This window comes from Panthera tigris, chromosome F2 (assembly GCF_018350195.1).
Source record: "Panthera tigris isolate Pti1 chromosome F2, P.tigris_Pti1_mat1.1, whole genome shotgun sequence".
Taxonomy (NCBI): Eukaryota; Metazoa; Chordata; class Mammalia; order Carnivora; family Felidae; genus Panthera; species Panthera tigris.
The window spans coordinates 53,859,895-53,885,950 of NC_056676.1; the positions used below are offsets into that span (position 1 = coordinate 53,859,895).

A 26,056-nucleotide genomic window follows, 5' to 3' on the forward strand; every position below is an offset into this window, starting at 1 on the left:
GCAATGTAGAGGTGTGCTAGAAAGAGCAGAGAGCAGTTAGGAAGCTATTATCATTCTACTGACCATTTAAAGCAAATACATTAACAATCTATTGTGGAATTTACAACATATGAAGTAAAATATAGGACAAAAATAGCTTGAAGGGTAAAAGGGAAATAGAAGGAATTACTACCATAAAGTTTTAGTGTTAGAGGCAGACTATTACCATTTAAGGATGAATACTACAATCTCTACATTAACCATTAAAAAAAAAATAATAGTACAAACAGGTTTAGATAAAAAGCCAAGAGAAAATTAAATGGAATTTTAAGAAAATTTGACTAATTCTAAAACAGGTAGGAACAAAGGGATAAAGAACAAAGAACAGATGGGACAAACTGAAAAGACAGGAAAATGGTAACATAAACCCAACCATATCAGTAATTACATTAAATATAAATGTCCTAAGCCCTTCATTTAAAGGACAGATTGTCATGCTAGATACAAAACAAGACCCAACTATATGTTGTTTATAAGAGACACATTTTAAAAATAACAACACTGTCATGTTAGGATGGTTGAGTGGTCTAAGGCATCAGACTAAAAACAACAACACTGATAAAGTGAAAGAAAAAAGACAGAAAAAGATGAATACTACTAATAAAAAAAGCTATCACACTATATTAATATTGGAAGATTTCAAGACAAACAAAAATCATTCCCAGAGTCTAGAGATAAAAAGGGCATTTCATAATGCTAAAAGGACAAATCCATAGCAGACAAAATGTTTGTGCCTCAATTAGCATGATTAAAAATACATAAAGCAAGAATTAAAAGAAAAAATAAACAAATTCACTGTCATAGTCAGAGTTAATACTTCACATTAGAAAAAGCAGACATGAACAGTTACATTAATATTGATTTATAAAATCCATTAGAATTGTTGCTCATTGGTGGGTGTGGAGGGGAATAATAAGTGATAAGAACAAAGGGAAAAATTAAAATTGAATTAAACAGAACAGAGCTTTATATAGATTAACAATAGGATTCCATAGATTAAAGATATGTGTACCTCAATTCTCTGGATATCAGATTTTTTTTTTTTTTATATTTGTTTATTTTTGAGAGACAGAGAGAGACAGTGCTAGCAAGGGAGGGGCAAGGGAGGGGCGAAAGAGAGAGAGAGAGAGAGAGAGAGAGAGAGAGAGAGAGACAGAATCAGAAGCAGGCTCCAGGCTCTGAGCTGACCTGAGCCAAAGTCGGACGCTTAACCAACTGAGCCACCCAGGTGCCCCTGGACATCAGATTAAAAATGAAAATTAAGAATCAGATTTATTGGAAAATCCTCTTATTACAGGTATTTTTCTTACCAGCATCACTGTTAAATTCATAACTCTTCCAAGATTATCAATGTAGTAGACGCTGTCTTGATACCATGAATCACTGTGTAGGTAATTATACATTCCAAAAGCATGCATGTGTTCCAGTGTATATTGATCATCTCGAAGTTTTACTTCTGCCACAGCTGAAATACAAGAAGAATAAACATAAATACAGGTTTCACTTTTGATTATTTCTTTCTGCAGAATGCTCACAAGGTGAAGAAATCACAGAATGCTAATCACAAAGGCTTTAAGAACAAATTCACTATATTATTTATTCTAAAACAATTTTTAGACACCCACTAGGCACTGTGTGTAGAGGATAAACAGTGAATCAAACTGGCATGATCCCTGACAGTGGCCATAAGAGATAGGGTTTTTCATGCCATAACATCTTTTCTTTTAGGCACCTCTTCCTTATAATTATGAATAAAAAGAATGGGGAAATTCTAAAATTGGAGGATTTCCTGTCTCTGGGGCAAATATTAAGTCCATTTTATGTAGAGTTTTTACAGTTTTTAAAATGCTTTCACCTCTATATCTCTATATCTCATTTCTTTCATCTCTATATCTCATTAATTTTTTTTTACCACACATTAAGAAATAGAGAATGTTTTCATTATTTTGTTTCATAATTATGGAAATAAATGTAAGAACAAATGGTGATTTCTCCAATGTTTTATCAAATTTTTCCCAAGAGTACAGAACAAAATATTCTACCTGGACTAGAAACGAGGCTTCCTGAAGAACAGTGTTTTGCACTGGGCATTAAGCGATTTCCATAACTTTATTTTACTTTTCTCCACCTTTATTGTGATATAATTGGCATATTACACTGTGTAAGTTTAAAGTGTATAACATAATATACTTTATATACGAACATATTGTGAAATGATTAGCATAGTAAGTTTACTTAACACATCATCCGTCACCTAGTTATTTTTTTCTAGTGATGAGAACTTTTAAGATCCACTCTCTTTACTATTTCCATAATTTTATTCGGCTAAATGTAATCTCACTCTACCTTCCTTCACATGCAGATAGGAACCCTTACCACTCAGGGCTGCCCATGACGTAGAATTAATTTCTGCTCTGACAGAAAATATAAAAGTAAACTATGCTGGGCCAATACCTTACCTTAATATAAAACTCAACTTACTGTATTCTAATTTCAAGTGTTTTCTTTTTTTTTCCATAATGTTCATCTGTTCCTACTTCTATTACCTGCTTTGAGGCCTGGCCGACTTATATTTATTCTCTGATTCATTCAGCAATAATTCAATAGGCACCAATGACACAATGATGAGCAAAGAGCACAGAATCTACCTCTTCAGCACTCATGATTCAGTAAGGAAATGGACATTAGTCAAATAATTCATAAGTAAATATATAATGAAACTGCAATAAATGTTTGGAAGAAAAAGTTACTGGGTACCATAACACTGGACACTGATCTGTGGAGGAGGCGAATTAATGAAAGCTTTCAGAAATATGACCCACGCTAGAAAGGATATAAGGTAAAGTTAACTTATGAAGAAATATATCTACACACACACACACACACACACACACACACACACACACACCCCTACTTATCATAGGCAGAAGGAAAAGCAGACAAAAGCAGGAGGAAAAATTTGTGTTCAAAGAAACAAAAGATGGCTAACTACAAAGCACCATGGAGAACTGTACAAGAAAAGGCTACAGATAAACAGCTAGGGAACTAGGAAGGAATTGGATCATGAAAGACCTTGTCTTTATCGGTAAACTTAATGTAATTCATTTAAGAGTTTTTAAGCAGAAGAGTAAAGTTTAGATTCAAATTTATAAAAGATTACTTATAAGTACAATATGTAACACAGACGAAAGCAAAGCAAGGTAAAATCCACTGTGAATATTAATAAAGGGAAATCTCACTAGAAGTACAGAAAGAAGGGAGGCCAGAAGGGGGAACCCCCACCACTCAACATCAGTTACAGGAAGAACTGGCAATTGCAGACCACAACAGAAGAATATTCAATAGAAGAATCTTCAATTACAGGCCCCAACAGGGAAAAGATATACACTGCATCTCCTACAAGAAGCGGGACTACTCCTGTAACATAGCTAATGAGAAATCAACATTACCCTGTAGTTTTGCTGTTCTCCAATGACTTTCTTTTATTCAAAACAATTCTTCCCAACTTCCTCCTCCTTCTCCATAAAATAACATTCTTCTCCTTTGTTTGCTGGACTTGCTGATGGTTTTGCCAAAGTTTGCATGTCCCGAATTACAATTCTCTAATAATCCCAAATAAACCCATTCTGCTGATAAAATAACTTGGGTTTTTTTCTTCAATTTTTTTTAAAGTTTATTTATTTTTGAGACAGAGACAGAGCATGAGTGGGGGAAGGGAAGAGAGAGAGAGGGAGACACAGAATCTGAAGCAGGTTCCAGGCTCTGAGCTGTCAGCTTAGAGCTCAACACGGGGCTCGAACTTAAAAACTGAGAGTTCATGACCTGAGAGGAAGTCGGATGCTTAACTGACCAAACCACCAGGTGCCCCGGGTGTTTTATTTTCAAGGTTTATGCCATAAAATCATTATAAATTTAGTTATGGATTTGATGAAGGTTGAGGAAATTGCTATTATATGATTCAAGGAAGTATTTATTTTATAAGGAACAGTTAGAAGTACATATTCCACTGATTAGGAGGGAAACAATCACCAATTCTTGGTTTTCTAGCACCACTGTGTGGATGAAACTCAATACTGCAAGAAATGTACATGGTAAAATAATGGCCCAAAGCAATAATACTAGACAATGACACGACAAATACATTTACTTCATATTTGTGCCAAAGCCCCCGGGCAATCCCAAACAAGAGGCTTCTTAGCCCTCTGCCTTATTACAACCTCTCATCTGTGAACATAAGGATCTGGAAAACTATTATTAGATGACTATGATATAGTCTAAGTCTTTTGTTGTTGCATTCTGACAAGATAATTTATGTAAGTTATTTGGACACAGAAATGAGGATTGGGCATATTACATACTTAATAGTTTGTAAAAGCTGTTAGTATATAGAAAAAAGCTGCATCTCTGGCCTCAAATGAGAAAGGTGAAGTTATCATTGCATTTTTCATGTCAACCACCTTGAGTTTATAAAAGGAGAGGCAGAGTAATTGAAAGGCAAAAGCAGTGGAAAGCCTCCCAAGAAAGGAGGGGGAAAGCAAGGAGTATTAAATCTCTGCTGGGTTCATGGAAATAGTGGAAGAAGGGGAACCTCTTTAACAGAAGGCTAAGAGGCCAGAGTAGTAAAAATTTTATTATTTATTATTATCTTGCATTAGAAATAAAAGAGCTTTGCTAAAAATTCCTTCTCTTTCAGTCTTTTAAAAAGAACTTAGGGCCTGACAAGAAGAAAATTTCCCTTAATCTTTACCTAAATTTCTTTTTTTTAATGTTTTTATTTTATTTTTGAGACACACAGTGAGAGCGGGGGAGGGGCAGAGAGAGAGGGACAGAGTCTGAAGCAGGCTCCAGGATCTGAGCTGTCAGCATAGAGCCCAACGTGGGGCTTGAACTCACAGACTGCGAGATCATGACCTGAGCCGAAGTCAGGCACCCAATCGACTGAGCCACCCAGGGGCCCCATCTTTACCTAAATTTCTTACAAAACCTGTATGAAACCTCAAAAACCTGTATTTCTCATTCATAAATTATGTATTGAGTATCTACTATGTGTACTGTGCTTGGCAGTGGATATAACACTAGTAAGTATAAACCAGACATGATCCTTGTAATGGCGTTAACAATGGTTACAATTACTGCTTCTTGTCCTTTCAAAATACACTACTACATTGAACCACATGAAATTGCCAATATTCAACTCTTTTGACCCAATTAAATATGATTCATTCTAATACCGATAGAAGCAAAGTATAGTACTTTTAAAAAAGCAGGGGTAAAGGCAAAGAACATTAAATGTTAACTTACGGAGGTCACTTCTTAGATTATTTATCTTTTAATCATACCCAATGAATTAAGTCTTCTGGCCAAGTTACTTACTGAGTTTGCTATTTGTGTATAAAAAAAGATAAAAATGCAAAAAAAAAAAAAAAAAAAAAAAGAGTACCGTAGCCCCCCAGCCCACTCCCCTTATCTGCAAGGCATATGTCCTAAGATCCCCAGTGGATGCTTAAAATCAGATACTGATCCCTATATATATTGTTTTTTCCTATACATACATACGAATAATAAAGTTTAATTTGTAAATTAGGCCTAGTCAGAAATTAATAACTAATAATAAAATAAAGCAGTTGTAACAATATACTATCATAAAAGCTACATGAATGTGGTCTCTCTCTCAAAATATCTTATTGTACTGTACTCACCCTTCTTCTTGTGATGACTTGAGATGATAACATGCCTGTATGATCAGATGAAGTGATGTGAATGACACAGGCACTGTGATATAGTGTTAGGCTACTGCTGATCTTCTGACAGTATGTCAGAAGGAGGATCGTCTCTGCTTCTACACTGCAGTTGACATGGGTAACTGAAACTGTAGAGAGCAAAACTAAAACTGTAACTACTGTGCAAGTCTGTATCATGAATTCTGAAGCAAGATTTATGGAACACAGCAGAAATAGAATTCAGAGCATTGTTCCCACTAACCTATTTTATACAATGTTTCTGCAAAAATTAACACAGTCATCTACCACTCTTCCCCATATTTTCCACCCTAAGAGCAGATATCAATTTTACAGTAAACTCTACATAAATCCAACGGTGACATAGCTCTTTTCTTCCTTTAGTCCAACTATAGCCTAAATCTTCACCGGCTTCTATTCTCCCTCCCCTGAAGAAATAGCCCATAGATCATTAGAAAAGGCATGAGCTTTGGAGTCTGATTTGCCAGTGTCAAGTGGCTTTATTAAGTTACTAGCCTTTCCACCCCATCTCCTCATCTGTAATGAAAATCAATAATACTTGTCCTATGAAATTAGTAACAAGCTTAACTTTAAACATGTAAATGGTATTCTAAACAAATACCATACTTTTTATATGGTACATATGAAGAAAGAAAAGTGTGATTTTCCTATTTCTCTTCTGCTGTCCAAGGTTAATTCTCACATGGTTGCTTATTATTCCATTCTCTTCTACCTCTTCTAGAATTAGAGAGAAGTTTTGGGCACTCACACAAGGCTCAGAACTGTGACTGTTACCAACAGGTAGAATGGAGAAAACACCTAATTCACGGGATAATGGGTAGAATACACAGAAAAGTACTGTCTCAGTAGTGGGGAATAATTAGCCCTTGACTGAGCATTGCTCCAGACCAGTGTAACAAATCATTAAAAAGACTAAATGAGGGGCACCTGGGTGGCTCAGTCGGTTAAGCCTCCGACTTCAGCTCAGGTCACGATCTCGCGGTCCATGAGTTCGAGCCCCGCGTTGGGCTCTGGGCTGATGGCTCAGAGCCTGGAGCCTGCTTCCGATTCTGTGTCTCCCTCTCTCTCTGCCCCTCCCCCATTCATGCTCTGTCTCTCTCTGTCTCAAAAATAAATAAAACCTTAAAAAAAAAAAAAATTAAAAAAAAAGACTAAATGAAATTAATGTTTCCAGTAACTCAACTGTAACCCAGAATCAAGTTCAAGAAGATTTAGAAGAATATAAATCTATTCTCCAGCCAACAAGGTAAAATTCACAATTTCTAGTGTCCAAATGTTACTCGGCAAAGAGGAAAAAAAAAAAAAACAAACCACAATGAAGAGAATAATCAATCAACAGAAGCTCAACATAACTGATACATAAGTTATAATTAGCAGAATAGAACACTGAGTTATTATATTAAAGTACATTCCATTGTCCAAAACAACAAAGACAAAAAAGATGTAAAATGTACATTCCATACATTAAAAACAGACGTGAAAAATGTAAAAGATGAAAACTACAACATCTATGATGAAAAATACACATGATGGGAATAACAACAAATCAGACACTGCAAAACAACAGTGAAGCTAAAGGCATGAAAATATAAATTATCCAAAATAAAGTAGAGGAAAAAAAAGAATGCAAAAAACACACAAAAATCAAGAGCACTGATAACCTGGGGTCAATTTCCAGCAATCTAAAAATGGGCAACTGGGGGTGTGTGGGTGGCTTAGTCGGTTAAATGTCTGACTCTCAATCTCAGCTCAGTCAGGATGTCACAGTCCATGGGATCAAGCCCTGTGTCAGGCTCTGTGCTGTTAGCCCAGAGCTTGCTTGAGATTCTCTCTCCCCCCTCTATGCCCCTTCTCTGTGTTCTCTCTCTCTCTCTCTCTAAAATAAATTTCAAAAAAATAAAAATAAAAGATACAAATGGGCAACTGGATTCCTTAAAATAAAGAAGAGGAAGAAAAGAAAACGAAAAAAAAAATAATGGCTGGACATTTTACAAACTTGAAAACTATAAACCCACAGATCTAGACAGACCAACAAACTCAAAAGCACAACATTCATGAAGAAAAAAAACCACAGCAAGGTAACGTAATCAAACTGCTCAAAAGCAATGCAAAAGAGAAAAAACACATGTCATGTATAAAAGAATAAAGATGGGAAAACACCGGCTTTCTCATCAGAACCAATAAAAGCTAGAAGAGAGTGGGGCAACATCTTTAAAGTACATTTGACTTTTGAATGACACGGGTAAGGGACACTGACCCTAGCACCTCGAAAATCCACATATAACTTTTTGACTCCCTGTAAACTTAACTACTAATAGCCTTCTGTTGACCAGAAATCTTACCAATAGCACAGTTAACACATATTCTGTATATGCAGTATATACTGTGGTCTTAAAATAAACTAGAAAAAACAAAATACTATTAAGAAAATCATAAGGAAAACACAGTTACAGTCCTCCACTATATTTACTGAAAAAAGTCCACATATAAATGGGCCTGCATATTTCAAACCTACATTATTCAAGGGTCAAATGTACTGAAAGAAGAAAAGGTATAAACCTAGAATCCTACATATGGCAAAAATGTCTTTTGAAAATACAAATTCAATAGCATAAAGGCCAGGAGGAAAGAAACAGAAGTATACTATTTTAGGGTCTTATATTATGAGCAAAGTGCAACATCATTTGAACATACCATGCAGTAAATTAAAGATGTATTATATTGGGGCACCTGGATGGCTTAGTCAGTTAAGCATCTGACTCTTGGTTTCCACTCAGGTGCTGATCTCATGACTCATGAGTTTGAGCCCCACATTGGGCTCTGCACTGGCAGCACAGAGCCTGCTTGAGACTCTCTGTCTCTCCTTCTCTTTGCTCCTCCCTGACTTGCATTCTATCTCTCAAAAATAAATAAACATTAAAAAAAATCTTTAAAGATGTATACCATTAACTCTAAAGCAACTAGTAAAATACAAAGAGCGATAGCTAGTAAACCAAGAAATGTGATAACAATGAATTCTTAAGAAAATACTCAACCCAGGGGCGCCTGGGTGGCTCAGTCAGTTAAGTGTCTGACTTGGGCTCAGCTCATGATCTCACAGCTGGTGAGTTCAAGCCCTGCGTCCAGCTCTGTGCTGACAGCTCAGAACCTGGAGCCTGCTTCTGATTCTGTGTGTGTGTCTCTCTCTCTGCACCTCTCCTGCTTGTGTTCTGTCTCTCTCTCTCAAAAAGAAATAAACATTTAAAAAATTTTAGAAAAGAAAAAAAAAGAAAATACTCAACCCAAAAGAAGGAAGAAAAATGGAAATGGACAAAAGGAAAAAAAAAAGGAAAATTCCATTTTCCCAGAGTAGATAATACAAACAGAACACCACTAGCAAGATGAAAGATCAAACTAAAAAAAAATCAATAATCACATCAAATATAAACAGCATAATGAAAAGGTAGAGATTGTCAGGCTGAATAAAGAAACAAGACTCAACTATTTCTGCCAGTAAGAAATACATGTTAGATACTAAAACACAAAAGGTTAAAAGTTAAAAGGTGGAAACAAATACACACATTATGGTAATATTTAGCAAAAGAGCTGGAGTGAGGACATAATAATCAATAGTGTTTATGCAACATAACAGAGCTTCAAAATATATGAAGTAAAAATGAACAGAACTGCAAGAAAAAAGAAAAATCTACAATCGTAGTCAGAGATTTCAATATCCTTCTCTTACGCAGGCACGAGGTAAAAGTAATTATGCTGAGTAAAAGAAACAAGACAAAAAAGAATACATACTGTGTAATTCCATGTATATAAAACTCTAGAAAACGCACACTAATTTATAGCAACAGAGAACCAGCAGTTGCTTAGGGACTGAAGGGGTATGTGGAGGAACAGAGTGCTAGTAACAGAAGGGCACAGGAAGTGCCCATTTTAAGTAGAGGAAGATCTGTATAAAATAGATGCCTAGAGGGGTGTCTGGGTGGTCAGTCGGTTAAGCATCCGACTCTTGGTTTCAGGTCAGGTCATGATCTCACCGTTTCATGAGTTCAAGTCCCAAGTTGCGCTCTGTGCTGGCATCGCAGAGCTTGCTTGGGATTCTCTCTCTCCCTCCCCCCACTCATGCTCTCTGTCAAATAAATAAATAAACTTTATAAAACTTTTTGCTTGTTCTTTAGCATAGAAAAACACAAACTGGAACGCCTGGGTGGCTCAGTCACTTAAGTGCCTGACTCTTGATCTCAGCTCAGGCCATGATCTCATGGGTTCATCTCATCAAGCCTGCGTTTGGCTCTGTGCTGACAGCATGGAGCCTGCTTGCGATTCTCTCTCTCCCTCTCTTTCTCTCTCTCTCTCTCTCTCTGCCCCTCCCCTGCTCATGCTCTCTCTCTCTTTCAAAATAAATAAAATTTGGGGAGAAAAAGAAAAACACAAACTGACAGTTGTACTGTTTATATAGCAAAGGGAACTTTAGAACAATTTGCTAGTATTATTTAAAATAAGAAAATAAAAATAAGCCAGTACTAAAACTCCTCAAGATGAGAGCACATCTTCAACCTCAGATTCTAAATGCAAAGCTTCACACACCATCCACTAATGTTTTTGCTGAAATAATGTAAACTCCTTGGGTAGTATAAAAGAAATCAAGTTGCCAAGAGGAGCTCCTCAATCATACCTCACCATCTCCAGAAATGACAATTTTTAAACAAACTAATCTCGGGGCACCTGGGTGGCTCAGTTGGTTAAGCGTCTGACTCATCATTTTGGCTCAGGTTCGACGCTCAAGGTTTCATGGGTTTGAGCCCCACGCAGGCTCTGTGCTGACAGTGCAGAGCCTGCTTGGGATTCTCTGCCTCTCTCTCTCTCTCTCTCTCTCTCTCTCTCTCTCGTTCTCTCTCTCTCTCTCTGTGCCCCTCCCCAACTCACGCTTTCTCTGTCCCTCTCAAAATAAATAAACTTAAAAAAATAAAAGAATTAACCTCTTCATCATCATTCTCAGGTAGTAATTTTTTATTTTTAAATATTTATTCATTTTTTTTTCAGAGAGAGACAGATACAGAGCATAAGTGGGGCAGGAGCAGAGAAACAGGGAGACACAGATTCTGAAGCAGGCTCCAGGCTCTGAGCTGTCAGCACAGAGCCCGATGTGGGGCTCGAATCCACAAACCATGAGATCATGACCTGAGCAGAAGTTGGATGTTTAACACACTGAGCCATGCAGGTACCCCACCAGGTAGTAATTCTTAATGCAAGCCCCTCACATAAACTATGGCAAAAGCCTCCAAACTGGTCTCCCTGTCTCTATTCCTCCAATCTCCCAAATTCGGCTGCCACAGATCCTCTTTTTTTTTTTTTTTAAACATTTTATTATATTTTTTGAGAAACAGAGAGAGACACAGCACAAGCAGGAAAGGAGCAGACAGAGAGGGAGACACAGAATCAGAAGCAGGCTCCAGGCTCTGAGCTGTCAGCAGAGCCCGACACGAGGCTAGAACCCACGAACCACGCAATCATGACCTGAGCCAAAGTCAGATGCTTAACTGACTGAGCAACCCAGGAGCCCCCAGCCTCCACAGATGCTAAGAGTAAACCACTCAATCTCTAAATCTATCTGCTTTCTACTCTTAAAACCCTAAATGGCAGCTCATCACCACCTCCAATTGTGCATCCTAAACACAGATTCCAATACCAAAAATGGTGAAAAAAGGAAAAAACAATGACAACTTAGGAACTCGTTAATAAAGTTAATGTATTCAATTTAGAGGACTATTGTGAGAGTTTGCTTCCTGTTTTTTTGATGTTCAAATATCCTTTTACTTATGAAAGAATGGGTGAGGACATCACCGTGTTTAAGAAACATCTCCACTTAGGATGTATTATGCTAAGCTAAACAAGTCAGTCAGAGGAAGACAAATGCCACACCATTTCACTCATATGTGGAATTTAAGAAACAAAACAGATAACATGGGAAGAGGGGGGAAAAGAGGGGGGCAAACCATAAGAGATTTTTAACTATAGAGAACAAACTAAGGGTTGATTGGGGTGGGGGGGGTGGATGGGAAGGATGGGCTAGATGGATGATGGGTATTGAGGAGGGCACTTGTGATGAACACTGGGTGACATGTAAGTGATGAATCACTAAATTCTACTCCTGAAACCAATATTACACTAGAATTTAAATAAACACTTGAAACAAACAAAAGAAACATCTCCACTTAACAAGTTAAAAAGTTGGCAAATCTTTGACAGCTGAACTTTATTTTTATCTATTTTTTTTTTAATCTTCATTTTTGGGAGAGAGAGAGAGAGACAGAGTGTGAGCAGGGGAGGAGCAGAAAGAGAGGGAGACACAGAATCCGAAGCAGGCTCCAGGCCCTGAGCTGTCAGCACAGAGCCTGACGTGGGGCCCAAACTCAGGTACCGTGAGATCATGACCTGAGCTGAAGTTGGACGCTCAACCGACTGAGCCACCCAGACGCCCCCTGAACTTTATTTTTAATTGTAAAAGCCCATGAAAAGAAATACTGACTTAGACACACCAGAGGTGTAAAGTCCACAAAACAAACAGTGCCCTCATCTATCTTTCTAACTCATCTCTCATTCCCCAGATTTTTTCCTCCAGCAATACAGGACTGCAGCAGTGTCCTACACAAAACCCAATTACTCTTTCCTTTTTACTCACGCTTTCTCAGGAATGGAGTCACCTCAATAACAACTTCTTTTCCTCACTCATTCAATTTATTGAGTACCTATAATCTTAAGCGTTAGGGATACAGTAGTGAAGAAAAGAGAAACATTATCTTCATGGAGTCACAGTCTAGTGGAGGAAAAAGATATCAAATAAATATAGCATTAAAAACTATGATAATACTGCTTTACAGAGAATGGAATGAAGGAGAATTAAATGGCAGGAAAGCTAGTCAATAAGCCACTATAGTTAAGGTAAAAAAATAACTGATTTGGACAAGGGTGGAGGCAAGAAGTCAAATCTTGAGCTGACTGTACTTGCTGACAGACTGAACAAGGGGATAAAAGAAATACTTCATGACTCCAATATAAGCAATTATGTAGACTTGCACTAATAGTTCCAATTTTTTATGCCTCTCTGTCTTTACTATGAGTTTGCTATACTGACTTTAAGGTTGATGATATGACTTGCTTTGACCAATGGGACAAGAGCAAACTTTTTCCTGGCAGCAGCTTATAAAAGTGCCTGTGCACTGCTGGTTTTCTCTTGGAGTAAAAAGCCTGCTAAAGAATGAGACCACATGGAGAAAACCTAACTAAGTAGAAGCCATCTGAAATAATCCTATACCAATCTATAGCCAGAGAACCCCCAAACATATGAGGAAGCCCAGCCAAGAGCAGAGCGACAAAGCAGATGCATAACTGAACAAAAATGCAGGAATAAGCCCAAGCCACGACTAGAAGAACCACCTACCTAACTTACAGACCTGTGAGCAACAATAACTGCTTACTCTTTTGAGCACTGAGTTTTGGGTGGCCTTTTCATGCATAAATTAAACATGATGGTACCATTTACTGACACAGGGTGGGAGAAGGAAAGGAAGGGAATGAAAAGAAAAACCAAGCTCATTTTATCTTACCTGAGTCAACTCTTACCTATTCTTAAAAACTCAACTTAGATATCAACTTCTCCAGGAAGCTTTCCCAGATCTCGAGGCTGGTTTGGAAAGATACTTAAGTACTAACATTGTGTTCTGTACATAGCCAGATCACTGCCTTATCAGACTGCTCTAAACTTATCTGTTTATATTTTTCTTCCCAAGTACCCAACTGCACTTTTATGTTACAGACTGTACCTCATTTATCTTGATAATATCAGCAGGTAACATAAAACAAGGTCTTGATAGAGGTTTCTGAATTTTATAAATCAATTAATAAACACTTATCTGATAAAATTTATTAAGTCTAGATCAGTATTTCTCAAAGTGTGATGCACTCAACACGCATCAGAATCAGTAGAGGTGTGTTAAAAATGCAAATCTCTGGGCCCTTTATCTTTAACGAAAATACCATTCATTACCTTCTAAGAACAAGGATGAATATTTCGGTCAGCCTCAAATACACACAAATAGAAGTGTAGGTACTAAATCAACGTTTCCTCAAAATTTCCTAGAAATATTCTCTAAGATAGTGTCCTTAGACTGACAGCACCTATGCAACTGAAAATGCTCTGAATTGCAATGGCGTTTCTTTCTAAGAAATGAATCTCCGCCATCTGGGAGGTCCTCCAAAGTGTGGCTTCTCAACGCACACGGTTACCGAGGATGCTAGAGAGCGAAAGCGGGGCCCAGGCCAGGGACGGACAAGCGCCCAGAGGCCAGGCAGCAGTTGCGTGACGGACCCTGGAACTCGGGCCGAGCCAGGCGAAGGAGACTCCCACTGGGTTCCGGGATGGGCTTCCCTCTCCAGAGGCGGCCATCCCCGGTCCACGCTAGCCCGACGGGATATACGGAAGGTCCCGGTCGCCTTGCTTGCCCAAGACAGAAAGGAAGAAAATGAGGAAAGGGTCCGGCCGCCAGCAGCCGAAAGTGGGGAGAGTGCCGGGGGTCGCCGCCGCTTCCCACCTGCGTCAAGCTCCAGCTGGTAACAGGGCAGCGGCTCGAGGGAGAGCTTGTAACCCTCGAAGCGGGGATCCAACAGAGGTCTCTTCACGCGCAGAGAGCAATTAGCAGCCACCTCCATAGCCTTCCTAGGTCGCAGCGTGAGAATTAATAAAGCTCTTGTTGAAAGGTCCGCGCTTCGTTCGTAGCACCGAGGCTCGCAGGCGGCGTGGTTCCCATCCCAGAAAACACTGCGGTGTGGGGCGCCGTCTGGGAAATGTAGTGTCCATGCGAAAGTTGACTCTGTTGCATGCCGGGCTATGTAGTCTTTCGGAGACTTAACGCCCGCGCGACTGCAGGGTATGGACTTTCTTACCCAGAGGGCTGAGCTACCAGGAGGCGGCCCGCGCTGGTTAAATTCTCACATTTATAGGCAGGGTGGCGAGACCCCGCCCCGGAAATGCGTGTTTTAGCTTTCTGTGTGCTTAGGTGCCCGAGCTACTGAGGGTCTAAGTCCGGGCAGCCGAAGAGTGTGGTAGGTAACGGTCGTCAGCGCAAGGGTCATTTCGTCGCTGGGAAGGGACGGCCCTCGCCCGCGGTGATGGTGGTGAGCTATGCCCGTGGTCCTCAGGGCCGGGACCCGGGCCCAGCCCAGGCTCCTTTCGATGTGCTGTCTTTCGTTAGCTTCCCCGACCCGCGCTCGCGGGCCTGTAGGGCTCTCCGACAGGGCGTGCAACCGGAGTTGGCCTGAAGCCAGTCCACGCTTTGTTTTCTGGCTCCTCCCCTCCCGCCTCTCCCGCTGTCTCCGCCCTATTCTATTTTCCCAAAGAATGTCTGAACTGGGAGGGATTCCCCTAGCGCCCTTGTTTTACCAGTGAGAAAACTGAGGCCTTTAAGAATTGACTTGTCCAAGGTCACTATCCGTATTTTAGGGGCCAAGGCGAGATCAAGTTCAATATTCTAGGAATGGTACCGACTAGACCTTAGAGTTATTTTGAAAATGTTAGCCTCCAACGACATAAGCAAACATTACTAAGTCCTTTCTCAACCCCTCCTTTTTCCTGTTCCACTCAAAAAAAATTTTTTTTCCCAACTCAAAACTCATTGCCAGCCTGAGTTTTCACATAGGCGAAGATGGGAGACAACAAAAGTAGTCCCGAGTTAGTGACAGATTAAGTGCAGTAATGTTACTGTATTCCAAGTTTTTACATTCTAACCTTCTTCTACCTTTTTTTTTTTTTTTAACTGAAAATTGAGAATTTTCTGTGTTGGGAATTAGTTCGAGATTTGTTTTCAGTTCTGATGAAGAGCATACACAAACACATACTTGGAGCTACTTTGAGAGTTGTGTTTCTGGGTGCATCCTAGTGAAAAGTAAAGCACTTAGAACCTAATCTGGAAATTTTATTTTTCACCAACAGTACTTGATCTTTTATTGGTATTTAGGTTATATGGCTTCCCAGAAATTTTGAATGCAGTTAAAGTGCAGAAATTATTAGCAGTCAGTTATGATGTGCTGTTAAAGTGTTTGGGGGCTTCTCGGGTCAGAGTACCTGAGTTCAAATCCTGCCTTCACCACTTTCTATCTTTGTGCCTCAGTTTTCTCAATTGTAAAATACAGATTATGTTAATAATTCATACATAAAAAAATAAGTTTTGGGAATTAAATGAGGTTTAAAAAAAGCCCCAATGTGTTAACCCAGTACTGGGCACATAAGTGTTTCATAAATGTGACAATAATTATTATTATCTAAGGACTCATTAATAAAGGGTATCTGGGGGAAGAAAATTGTGAGTTAATCAGTATGACTTATTGGGATGCAGTAAACGATATTAAGAGTAATGACATTGTTAACACAATGTTGAAATCTATCACTCCTTCAGTTGATAGAATGTTAAATGTTAAATGGGATGCTTACCTAGAGGATTTAGAAGAAAATACTTTGTGGGTGTTCTGTATCTGAAAATACATGTTGATGTTCAGGTTAGCAAGATGAACAAAGATGCGCAGATGAGAGCAGCGATTAACCAAAAGTTGATAGAAACTGGAGAAAGAGAACGGTAAGCAATGGATTGTGTTAATAAATTACATTTAACATCTTTAAGTTACAGTTATTTTAATGTAAGAATCTAATATCAAGGAGCAAACTGATGTCAATGGAAGGAATTACAGAAAATTGAGATTATCAAAAGTTTCAATTCCTAACATCCATAAAAAATAGGTCTGTTCAGTATTGCATGACTTAAACGAAAATGTTCTCTAAAAAGATGAACAAGAAATGACTGTCAAAGAATGTATCATCTAACAGAGAAGAAAATATACCCAGATTACTGCAGTTTTTAATAGGGAGATAATATGATAGAACCAGTTTCAGTTACCAAACTATTAATCTCAGAGCAGCTGTGCTGTTCTTACTCTCTGAGACATTCTTCTTCCCTGATCTTTAATTCTAGCTCATCTTTCAGGTCTTAATTTAAATATCATCTCTTACAGGAATCCCTTAAGTCCAAGATGCCTTGTTCTATCCTAGCATTTAATCACATTGTATTATAACCACCTGCTTTGCTTATTTGTGTCCTGCAGTATACTCTCAGTTCCTTGACAGTAGAACTACCATTGTATCCCCAGCATTATGCCTAGCACATAACTGACCAGATAAATATTTGAAGAATGAACAGGTGTAGAAGTACTAAGCAGAGGCTCAGGAATCAAGAAAGGCTTCCAGAAGTAGGGTGAAAAATTGCATAAGAGAAATATATTTAAGGAAGAGGAGAGATCTTTCAACTGTACTTGGGGGTTAAAGTAATCAGTTAGAGTAGTATAAGAGGTATTTCAGTTCTGGGAGAAAGATTAGCAGTTCTTCCAGCCAGTAAAGCAGAGAAGACATTCAAGGAACATGGAACAGAATGTGCAAAGTCACAGAGATTTGTTACAACATAATGTTCTGAGGAACTGTAAAATTAAAGCTGGCAGGTAAAGTATGAAAGTGATGTTGCTGGAACAGTAGACAGGAGGAGTAGATTTGGTATAAGTCAGAATTCTTTCATTTGTAAATGGTAGAAACTGAACTCAAAAACTTGCTTAATCAGTGGAAATATATAAGCTCATCTAACTAAAAAGTCAAGAGCTTGAAATTACTTCAGGCTCCACTGGGTCCAAGCACTCAAAAATTGTTACCAAGAATATGTTTTTCTTTTTCTTTCTCAGCTCTCTTTTCCTCTGTGTTGGCTTTATTCTTAAACAGACTACCCACAAGGTGGCAGAGATCAGCAGTTCAGGATTCACATCCCTCTGGCTCAGACTACCTTTCTCCTAGTAGTTCCAGCAAAGTACCTGGCTTGATTACCATCTTACCTAGGTACATAGGCCAGTTATGATCAGCCTTGCCTGGGTCTCATTTCCATTGCTGGAACCCTGCACAGATTTATTACACTGAGAGTGGTGTCAAAGAAAGGGCAGGAGGGGCGCCTGGGTAGCGCAGTCAGTTAAGCGTCCAACTTCAGCCAGGTCACGATCTCGCGGTCTGTGAGTTCGAGCCCCGCGTCAGGCTCTGGGCTGATGGCTCAGAGCCTGGAGCCTGCTTCCGATTCTGTGTCTCCCTCTCTCTCTGCCCCTCCCCCATTCATGCTCTGTCTCTCTCTATCTCAAAAATAAATAAATAAACGTTAAAAAAAAAAAAAAAAGAAAGGGCAGGAAAATGGGTGATGGGTTTGCAAAAACATCTGACTTTATCCTTGGGTGGGGGGAGAAGTTAAAAGATTCTAAGAAAGGGGATGACTACATCACATTTGCTCTTTAGGAATACTATTCTGGCAATGTGAGGATAGCCTTAAAGGGCTAGAGATACATTATAGAAGAATGTGTTAGCAGGTATATCAGGTTAAAAATGAAAAACAGCAAAAATGGAAACAAGAACTTAAAAATTTTTAAAGTAAAATCAGCAGTCCTCAATATGAGAAATGAGGAAGAAGACATCCAGAATGGTGCCTTGGGGAACTGAGACGATAGTATTGGCAGTAATGTGTAAAGGGGATTATTTATTATTATCTGTCTCTTCATTCGTGCAGCTTAAAGTTACTGAGTTTCTAGCATATGCTATGTCCTGTTAAGGTGCTGGTGATACAGTAGTGAACAAAATAAAGTCTGTCCTTTCATGGAGCTTACATTCTAATGGGAGGAGACAGACACTACATCTGTTTTATGTAGATGGTGGTAAGTTCTAGAGGAAAAATAAAGCAGAGAATAATGGGTTGTGTATTTGAGACAAAAAAATAAAGAAGGCTTCACTGGTAAGAAAGCAGAAGGATATGAGTGAATGGGGAGGACTTTCAAGAGCCAAGGATCTAAGACAGGAGCTTGCCTGGTTTTTTGAGGAGCACATAGAATTTCATCAGCCTGAGTAAATTGAGTGAGAGGAAGAAGAGAGATCTGGGGAGGGGTAAGATCATGGACGGTTATTTAGGCTAGTTAGGTTAGTAAGCCTAACAAAAACTTGGAATTTTAGTCTAAGTAAATTGGGAAGCACTGGGCCATTTTGAGCAGAAGAAGGAGAGCGAAGTATATGAGCAAAGGAGTAGGGGGACAAGTTTAGGGGCATTGGTAGTGGTCCAGTCCAAGAGAAGAAGATGGCTTGGACTAGGGGAGTAATGGCAAAGATGGTAAAGAAAACATCTGGATTGTAGGTGTATATTTAAAACTGGAACCAGTAGGAATTGCTCCTGTGGATTATACGTATAGTGTTAACAGAGTTGAGTGAAAGATGCTCCTAGGTTTTCTAGCCTGAGGAACTTCAGGGTAAGCGTCCAACTTCAGCTCAGGTTAAGCCTGAGGAACTTCCGTTAAGCGTCCAACTTCAGCTCAGGTCATGATCTCACGGCTTGGCTCGGCGGTGTGAGCCCTGCTTTGGGCTCTGTGCTGACAGCTCAAGCCTGGAGCCTGCTTCTGAGTGTGTGTCTCTGCCCCTCCACTGCTCAAGTGTGCATGCTCTTGCTCTCGCTCTCTCTCTCTCTCAAGTATAAATAAACAAAAAAAAAAAAAAAAAAAAAAGGAAGACCTAATTAAATACCAAGATGGAACTGTCACATAGGGGATGTCTAGGAATATTGAAAGAGAAATGGTTTAGTTTGGGACATGACATGTTGAAGCTGAGACATGATTTAGGTTAAAGACTGACGACTTGTAAGAGTGGGTATGGCAAAAGGATAGGAAATATTTTATTATACCCATGATGCAGTTAGTTGTAATACACACCATTATTTTTTTTAACCTGTAGGGAAAAAGAAAACTCTGCCAATTAAATTATGACAGGCATGGGGCGCCTGGGTGACTCAGTCGGTTAAGTGTCCGACTTCGGCTCAGGTCATGATCTCGCGGTCCCTGAGTTCAAGCCCCGCGTCGGGCTCTGTGCTGACAGCTCAGAGCCTGGAGCCTGTTTTGGATTCTGTGTCTCCCTTTCTCTCTGACCCTCCCCCGTTCATGCTCTGTCTCTCTCTGTCTCAAAAATAAATAAACATTAAAAAAAATTTTTTTAATTATGACAGGCATACCAATTACTGAATTATTAGAATGTGGGGGAAAAACAGGCTTAGAATCAATGAAATACCATACTTAGTATATAATTTGGAAGCTTGTTGGAAAAAAATGAGGGGAAAGTTTTTGAGGTTAGAAATATGGGGAAGCAAGAGAGCTAAAGGAGAAGAGTTTGTAGTCAAAGAATAGATTTTGAAGATTTTGAGGTGCACCTGCTTCGAGTTCAACTAAAACCATCTAGAAATTGTACAAGACTCACAGTATTCCTGTTGGTGGAGAGGAATAGAAAGTGTATGAGAAGGCCAGAGAGTAGAGTTTCTTGAGAAGTACTTCTCCCTCATCCACTTCATTTAACTTTATAATGATGAAAATGAGGTCCAGAGTCTAAATTATTTGCATAAGATCAAAAAATTAGTAATAGAACCAAGATTAGGCCACAATTAAAGTTTTTGTGTTTAGAAGGCAGGGAATTTTTAATTGAACGTTTGAACTTTTGCTTCAAACATCCTATCTAAAATATTGTGCATTGTTGTAGTTTAATATGAAAATATTTCTTTTTCAACAGCCTCAAAGAGTTGCTGAGAGCTAAATTAATTGAATGTGGCTGGAAGGACCAGTTGAAGGCACACTGTAAAGGTAATCAGTTTCATTTACAAGATAAACTAATTCCATTGTTCTTGTTGGTTTGGAGTTCACTAGAAAAATTATAGGCAGTATTTTAAGATCTGTTGAGTGCCGAGCATAATTTGAAACATACGGAAAATTGAATCTTGTAGTAATGATTTCCTCCTTTTGTCTCCTTTTGGTAGATGTATTTCCTGAATCTTTAGAAATTTTCTTTGTATTTTTTGTAACCAAGTGAGGCAAGATTTTCTCTCTCATCAGAGTATGGAATCCAGCCTTTTTCAGTGTCCCTACTCAAAGTGAAACATTAATTATTCCTATGTTTTAACTTTATAACAAATTGAACACTATCATTGGCAGACTTTATAGGAATTACATCTCTGGCTTTAACAATATTATTTTTTGAAGAACTTACCTACAAAAATCCTAGATAATTACACTAATTTTTTAAAATGTGGGGTGGAAGCTTGTTAAGTTACTGGGTGTTGATGAGGATACCACTAGATAAATTATACATGTCAAGAAGATGAGCCTCCTTTTCTGGCTCAGCTTTGGTATAATGCAATTCTGGATATTTTCAATGAACTCCCATTATATTGCAATTGTTTCTACAATTAATGATAATAGAAACTATTTATATCATTAATCCTAAGAAGGCAATGTGGTGAGTTAGTAAAGGCATAGACTTTGAGGTCATACAGACCTTCACTGGAAGAGAATACAGCTGGACTTCAGCTCATGTTTGGATGAGTATTTAATCTTTAAGCCTCAGTAGGCTCACTTGTGAAGTGGAAAAATGCCTGGCCCATTAGATTGTTGTGAATATTAAATGCTGCAAAACACCCAGCACATAGCGTTCCAATAATGTTAACTCCTTTCCCTCTTCTTCTTTTGGCCTAGCCTAGAGAAGAGAAATGAACAAAAGAGTTGTTCTATAGTTTAATTTAGGGATATGAAATTACAAGTTAGACTCAAATAATAGCTTTTACCTCCCTCCATACGTTCAGGAACTGCTATTATAGTGAAATAAGATCTGTACAGTTCTAAGTTTCCAGCTTTTTACACATTTAAGATTTGACTTTACAGTTTGAATTCATTCTGTTATATTTGTTAAGTTACAAGTGATTTAGCTGAGAGATGAATAGGTTTTTAAGATTTTGATCTGGTGAATACTTAATGTGTTTAAGGTTGAACTAAATCTTCAGTAGAAAAGAAAAAAAGAAGTGTCCTCTTTTTTTTTAAAGACCAGTCTGCACTCTAAAAACATGATCTTAACCCTTCCTCTATGAAAATCTTTCTTACAGATAATGATTTTAAATGATATGATTTGTTTTTTGCTTTTGCATAAGAGGTAATTAAAGAAAAAGGACTAGAACACGTTACTGTTGATGACTTGGTGGCTGAAATCACACCAAAAGGCAGAGGTAAGGAATACAAATTTTGTGGACGGAAACGTGTGAAGACATTTTTTTTCTCTCTTGCTGGTTCAGTTTTTCTTTCTTTTTACAGGGAAAAATACCCTTTCTAAAATTATTTCGGTACTTGAACTTTCCTCAATGGGAAAGATAATTGGTACCTGCCTCTCTAGCATAGTCTTGAGTAATAAATATGATGAGAAGTATAAAATGTTTTTGCACTCTAAAACAGTATAGAAACGTAAGTTCATAATGGTTGTTAAGACAGATAGTTTTTAAAATATGGGATTTTGTAGGGTCAAGTATTACCTGAAGCTAGGATTCATAAGTTTTATTAGATATGGCCCGATTTCAGTAATCCAAAGTTTTACTCTAGCCCCACAGTCAATGCTCTGCTGTTGTTTTTCTTTTTAAAAATAAGTAAAGTTCTGGGGCACCTGGGTGACTCAGTGAGTTGAGCATCCAACTCTTAATTTCAGTTCAGGTCATGATCTCACTGTTGTGGGCTCCGTGCTGAGCATGGAGCCTGCTTTGGATTCTCTCTCTCCCTCTCTCTGCCCTCCCTCACTTAACACTGTCTCTCTCTCAAAAAAAAAAAAATAAACATTTAAAAAAGAAAAGTTCTGTCTTATTAACTGTCTAATTAAGAATTGGGCAGCTTCAAAACTTCATATTCAGGGTAACCTGTATTTAAAATTCACACTACAAACATCTTTATTTCCTTTCAGAAGGCAAAGGAAGGAGAGGAAATATATTAACATTGGTGATATGTAATAAATACTGAGTTAGGAGTTACATTGTTACCTCAGATGCAGCTATGTTATTTTCATTTATTTTGAGAAAGGGGTTTTTCTGGTCATTTTAAGTGTAAGCAGATAAATTAGATGATTCATTATCTGTTTTCTCACATAGAAATAGTGAAAAGAATTTAAGTGTGAAAAGTAAATGAGTTTGAAAATTATTGCTAGAGAATACTAATTCTCTGAACTATCTGCTGGGAAAGAGCTACAGAATCCCATCGTCCTTTCCAGCCATCTGTAGGCCTGTTCACAGCTAAAAAAACATGACTTTTTCATCAAGCATGTCTCAGGGAAAAGAAAAACAAAACAAGAAACAGTATGTATTGTTCTCCCCACGAATTTACATTTTAAAATCATTTTCTCCAATTTCTTTTTCTATTTTCTGTCTGTAATTTATGTTTAATCTATTAACATTTAGGAGCTGGTTATACAGGATGGAAATTTCCTTTGCTTCTCTTTCAACACTTGTATCCTGGACATTTCAATCCCGTATAACTCCACTGCTGGAAAATGAACAAATACAGAACAGAGAAGTCAAAATAAATCCTTTCTTTTATGTTCTTAGTCTTCTTTTATAACAGAAATATTTATTTTCTTTTTTTAAGATACAGTAGAATTGACTTTTTCTTAGTGTGCAGTGCTATGAATTTTATACACATGTGTAGATTCACGTAACTACCACCCCCTACCCCTCAAGCTATCCTTTTATGGTCACACCTTATCCCTAACTCCAAGGCAACTAGACTGATCTAGTCTCCATCACCATAATTTTTATTAAAGTATGTTTAATGTACCTACTGATCCCATTTCTAGTGATCTTAATTATGTAGCCTTTATTTCTCAGAGGCTTAAATTAAACAATTTGTCAAGGGGAATAGGTGTCTTATTTAACTTGCATACTTATTTATGGAATTCACTATACAAACGTTGAACTGTACCTGAAGTTTTTAGTTTCCTTTAGATACAAGCAAGTAGCATTAGAAGTTCTGGTTCATTCCCGATTGTCCTTATTTATTAGTAGCCACAAAAGGAAAACTGATAGTGTAGATTCGTGTATTGACATTTAATAGTAATGAAAATTTCAAAGAGCAGGGCTTTTTTGTTTTTCATTTTTAGTTTGATACTCTGAATAGATAATAGTCACATGGTTCAACATTGAAAAAGTAAAAATACCATAAACGTAACCCCTGTCACAGTTTTTGCATCTTTGCTGAGTCAGAGAGTATGTGCACTTACTTCTACAGTATTGCCAAATTAGCTGCCCAAAAATGCGGTACCAATTTATATTCCCCACCAGCTAATACAAGAGCACCAGTTTTCCCTCAATCTTGCCAGCACAGGATACTACCAACCTTTGGTTTTTAGCCAATATGATTGGTAAAACATGGTATCTGAATGTGGTTTTAATTTACATTTCAACTATGAGGCTAAACCCCTTCTGTGTTCAAGAACTGTGTTCCTCCTTTTCTTTATCTCTTTTGCTTGTTTTTCTTTTAGTCTGATCTTTTTCTTATCAATTTGGAGAAATTATATAGTAGAGAGGTCAGCCCAATTCTGTAAGTGTTTTCCCACTTTTGTCTTTTGCCTTTGTTTATGGTGATTTTGACCAACTTCTTGAATTGTCACTGTTGCATTTAAACCAAATTTATTAACCTGCTGTACCTCTGTATTTAAAAAAAGCCTTTTCCACTCCTAGTTTAAAGAATTTTCTTAATGTTTTCTCATCGGTGTGCAGTGTAGTTAGGTATTGGACAGTCCACTCAAATAATGAATTGCAAATATACTTTTTCAGGTATCTTTACCTATTTCTTTATTGAAGCATGTGGGTTATTCATGAAATTATTAGTTCAGAATAAGATATCAAATATCAAATTGACATATATTAATTGGAATCTTCTTACTCTTATATTTTATTTTTATATTTCAGCCCTGGTACCTGACAGTGTAAAGAAGGAGCTCCTACAAAGAATAAGAACATTCCTTGCTCAGCATGCCAGCCTTTAAGATTGAATTAGATTGTGTCGTTTTGTGGTTTTATTTCTGAAAGTAAAACTTGCCATAAATTAGGAATCAATTTCCCAAAAGAAAATCCTTTTTTGTATGATGGTATACAGTTTTCAGTAATGATGTATACATTGTATTGATTTTTTTCCCTAAATGTGTTATTTTAATAAATATCTCATGAATGAGTTTGAAGTTTCCTTGGATTTGCGAATAAAAGGGACTTTATTAATAATTTGCCAGATTTGTTGAAAAAGTCAGCAATTAATACAGTTTAAATGTTAAGTATGTGCATATATCTGTGCTAACAACCGAAGAGAAGTAAGCAGGCTCTTCTATTGTCTGGATGTGGTGTATTCCTCTTTTGAATCTCTATGATATTTTATAATACATGTCCCATCTTGTACTCCAGATGTCTAATTTCTGATTTGTTATAAATGCTGAGGGTTGGGACTGGGTCTTAATCATCTTTATGTGCCTTCCTTATTCCTCAAAGAATTTACCATCCTATTGGAAGAGAGAACATTTGCAAACTGGCTTCATACCACGCTCCTCTCACATACTCTACTCATCTGAACTTTGAGAGCAGAAGCTCTAAATTGCATCCCCACATACTAAGGTCAAGAAAGAACTTGCTGGGAAATAATCTCCACCTGTAGCTTTACTCTGACATCAAGATTGCCAAATCCAATGGACTCTTACCTATTCTTAATGTGACCTCTGCTGGAATGAGAATGTTGACCATCCTGCCACTTGGAACTTTCTTCCCACTCCTCACATTGTGTTTTCCTACACTGGAAGTTCCTTCTGTTTCTTGTGGATACCTTTTGCTGTATGGGACTTTAAATAATGGTGTGTTTTAGTGCTCCCTCCTGGGCCCTCTGCTTGACTAATGATACACTTTTCCTGGGCAAATCCCAGGACACTTGGGTTGGACTGTGGCTTCAAATATAAACTTGGTGATAAATGGTAAATTGTATCTCCAAACCAGACTTCAACCCAGCCTCCAGACCCGAATACCCAACTGCTGTGGATCAGCTTTCTTGGATGTTCCATAAACACCTTAACCTGACCACATCTAAGACAGTGACTTCTTTTCCTCCAATAACTGCCCTTACTGTGTTCCTTATCTCTGTGAGTGGTACCTCCCAGATCTACAGATTAAAATACTAATTCAGAAGGTAAGAGGTATGGCACAAGATTTCTCTATTTCAGACAGGTTCTCAGTTAAGGTTTGTGCTGCTGAGGGAGGACACTGTGTAGCAAGGTTGTAAATTGTCCACTTCCTGCCCTCTTGACTGCCTTAGGTCAGACTGATAATTGCAGTAGG

General features: G+C 38.1%; 2 protein-coding genes across 6 annotated transcripts in view; one reads left to right on the top strand and one right to left on the bottom strand.

Annotated features, from left to right (window-relative positions):
- Positions 1-14,664, bottom strand: part of NUDCD1 (NudC domain containing 1) — a 75,397-nt gene extending 60,733 nt beyond the window's left edge. For 3 of the 4 annotated variants that reach the window (XM_042973067.1, XM_042973068.1, XM_007075841.2), the window contains exons 1-2: positions 14,381-14,664; positions 1,350-1,504 (exon numbers count right to left, since the gene is read on the bottom strand). In XM_042973067.1, the coding sequence (XP_042829001.1) occupies positions 1,350-1,504; positions 14,381-14,498 (273 nt within the window). In that variant the 5' untranslated portion in view covers positions 14,499-14,664. Of the gene's footprint in view, positions 1-1,349; positions 1,505-5,738; positions 5,909-14,380 lie in introns of all 4 variants that reach the window. The other variant, XM_042973066.1, reaches the window with a different exon arrangement.
- Positions 14,665-14,770: 106 nt separating this feature from the next.
- On the top strand, positions 14,771-24,932 carry ENY2 (ENY2 transcription and export complex 2 subunit). Of its 2 annotated transcripts, none has more exons than XM_007075842.3 (5): positions 14,771-14,963; positions 16,341-16,417; positions 20,452-20,522; positions 21,860-21,934; positions 24,653-24,932. In XM_007075842.3, the coding sequence occupies exons 1-5, from the start codon at positions 14,958-14,960 to the stop codon at positions 24,727-24,729; spliced, it is 306 nt and encodes a 101-aa protein (XP_007075904.1). In that variant the 5' UTR covers positions 14,771-14,957; the 3' UTR covers positions 24,730-24,932. The 2 variants fall into 2 exon arrangements, with proteins under 2 accessions (XP_007075904.1, XP_007075905.1); XM_007075843.2 differs by having other exon boundaries at positions 14,771-14,891.
- The last annotated feature ends 1,124 nt before the right edge of the window (positions 24,933-26,056 follow it).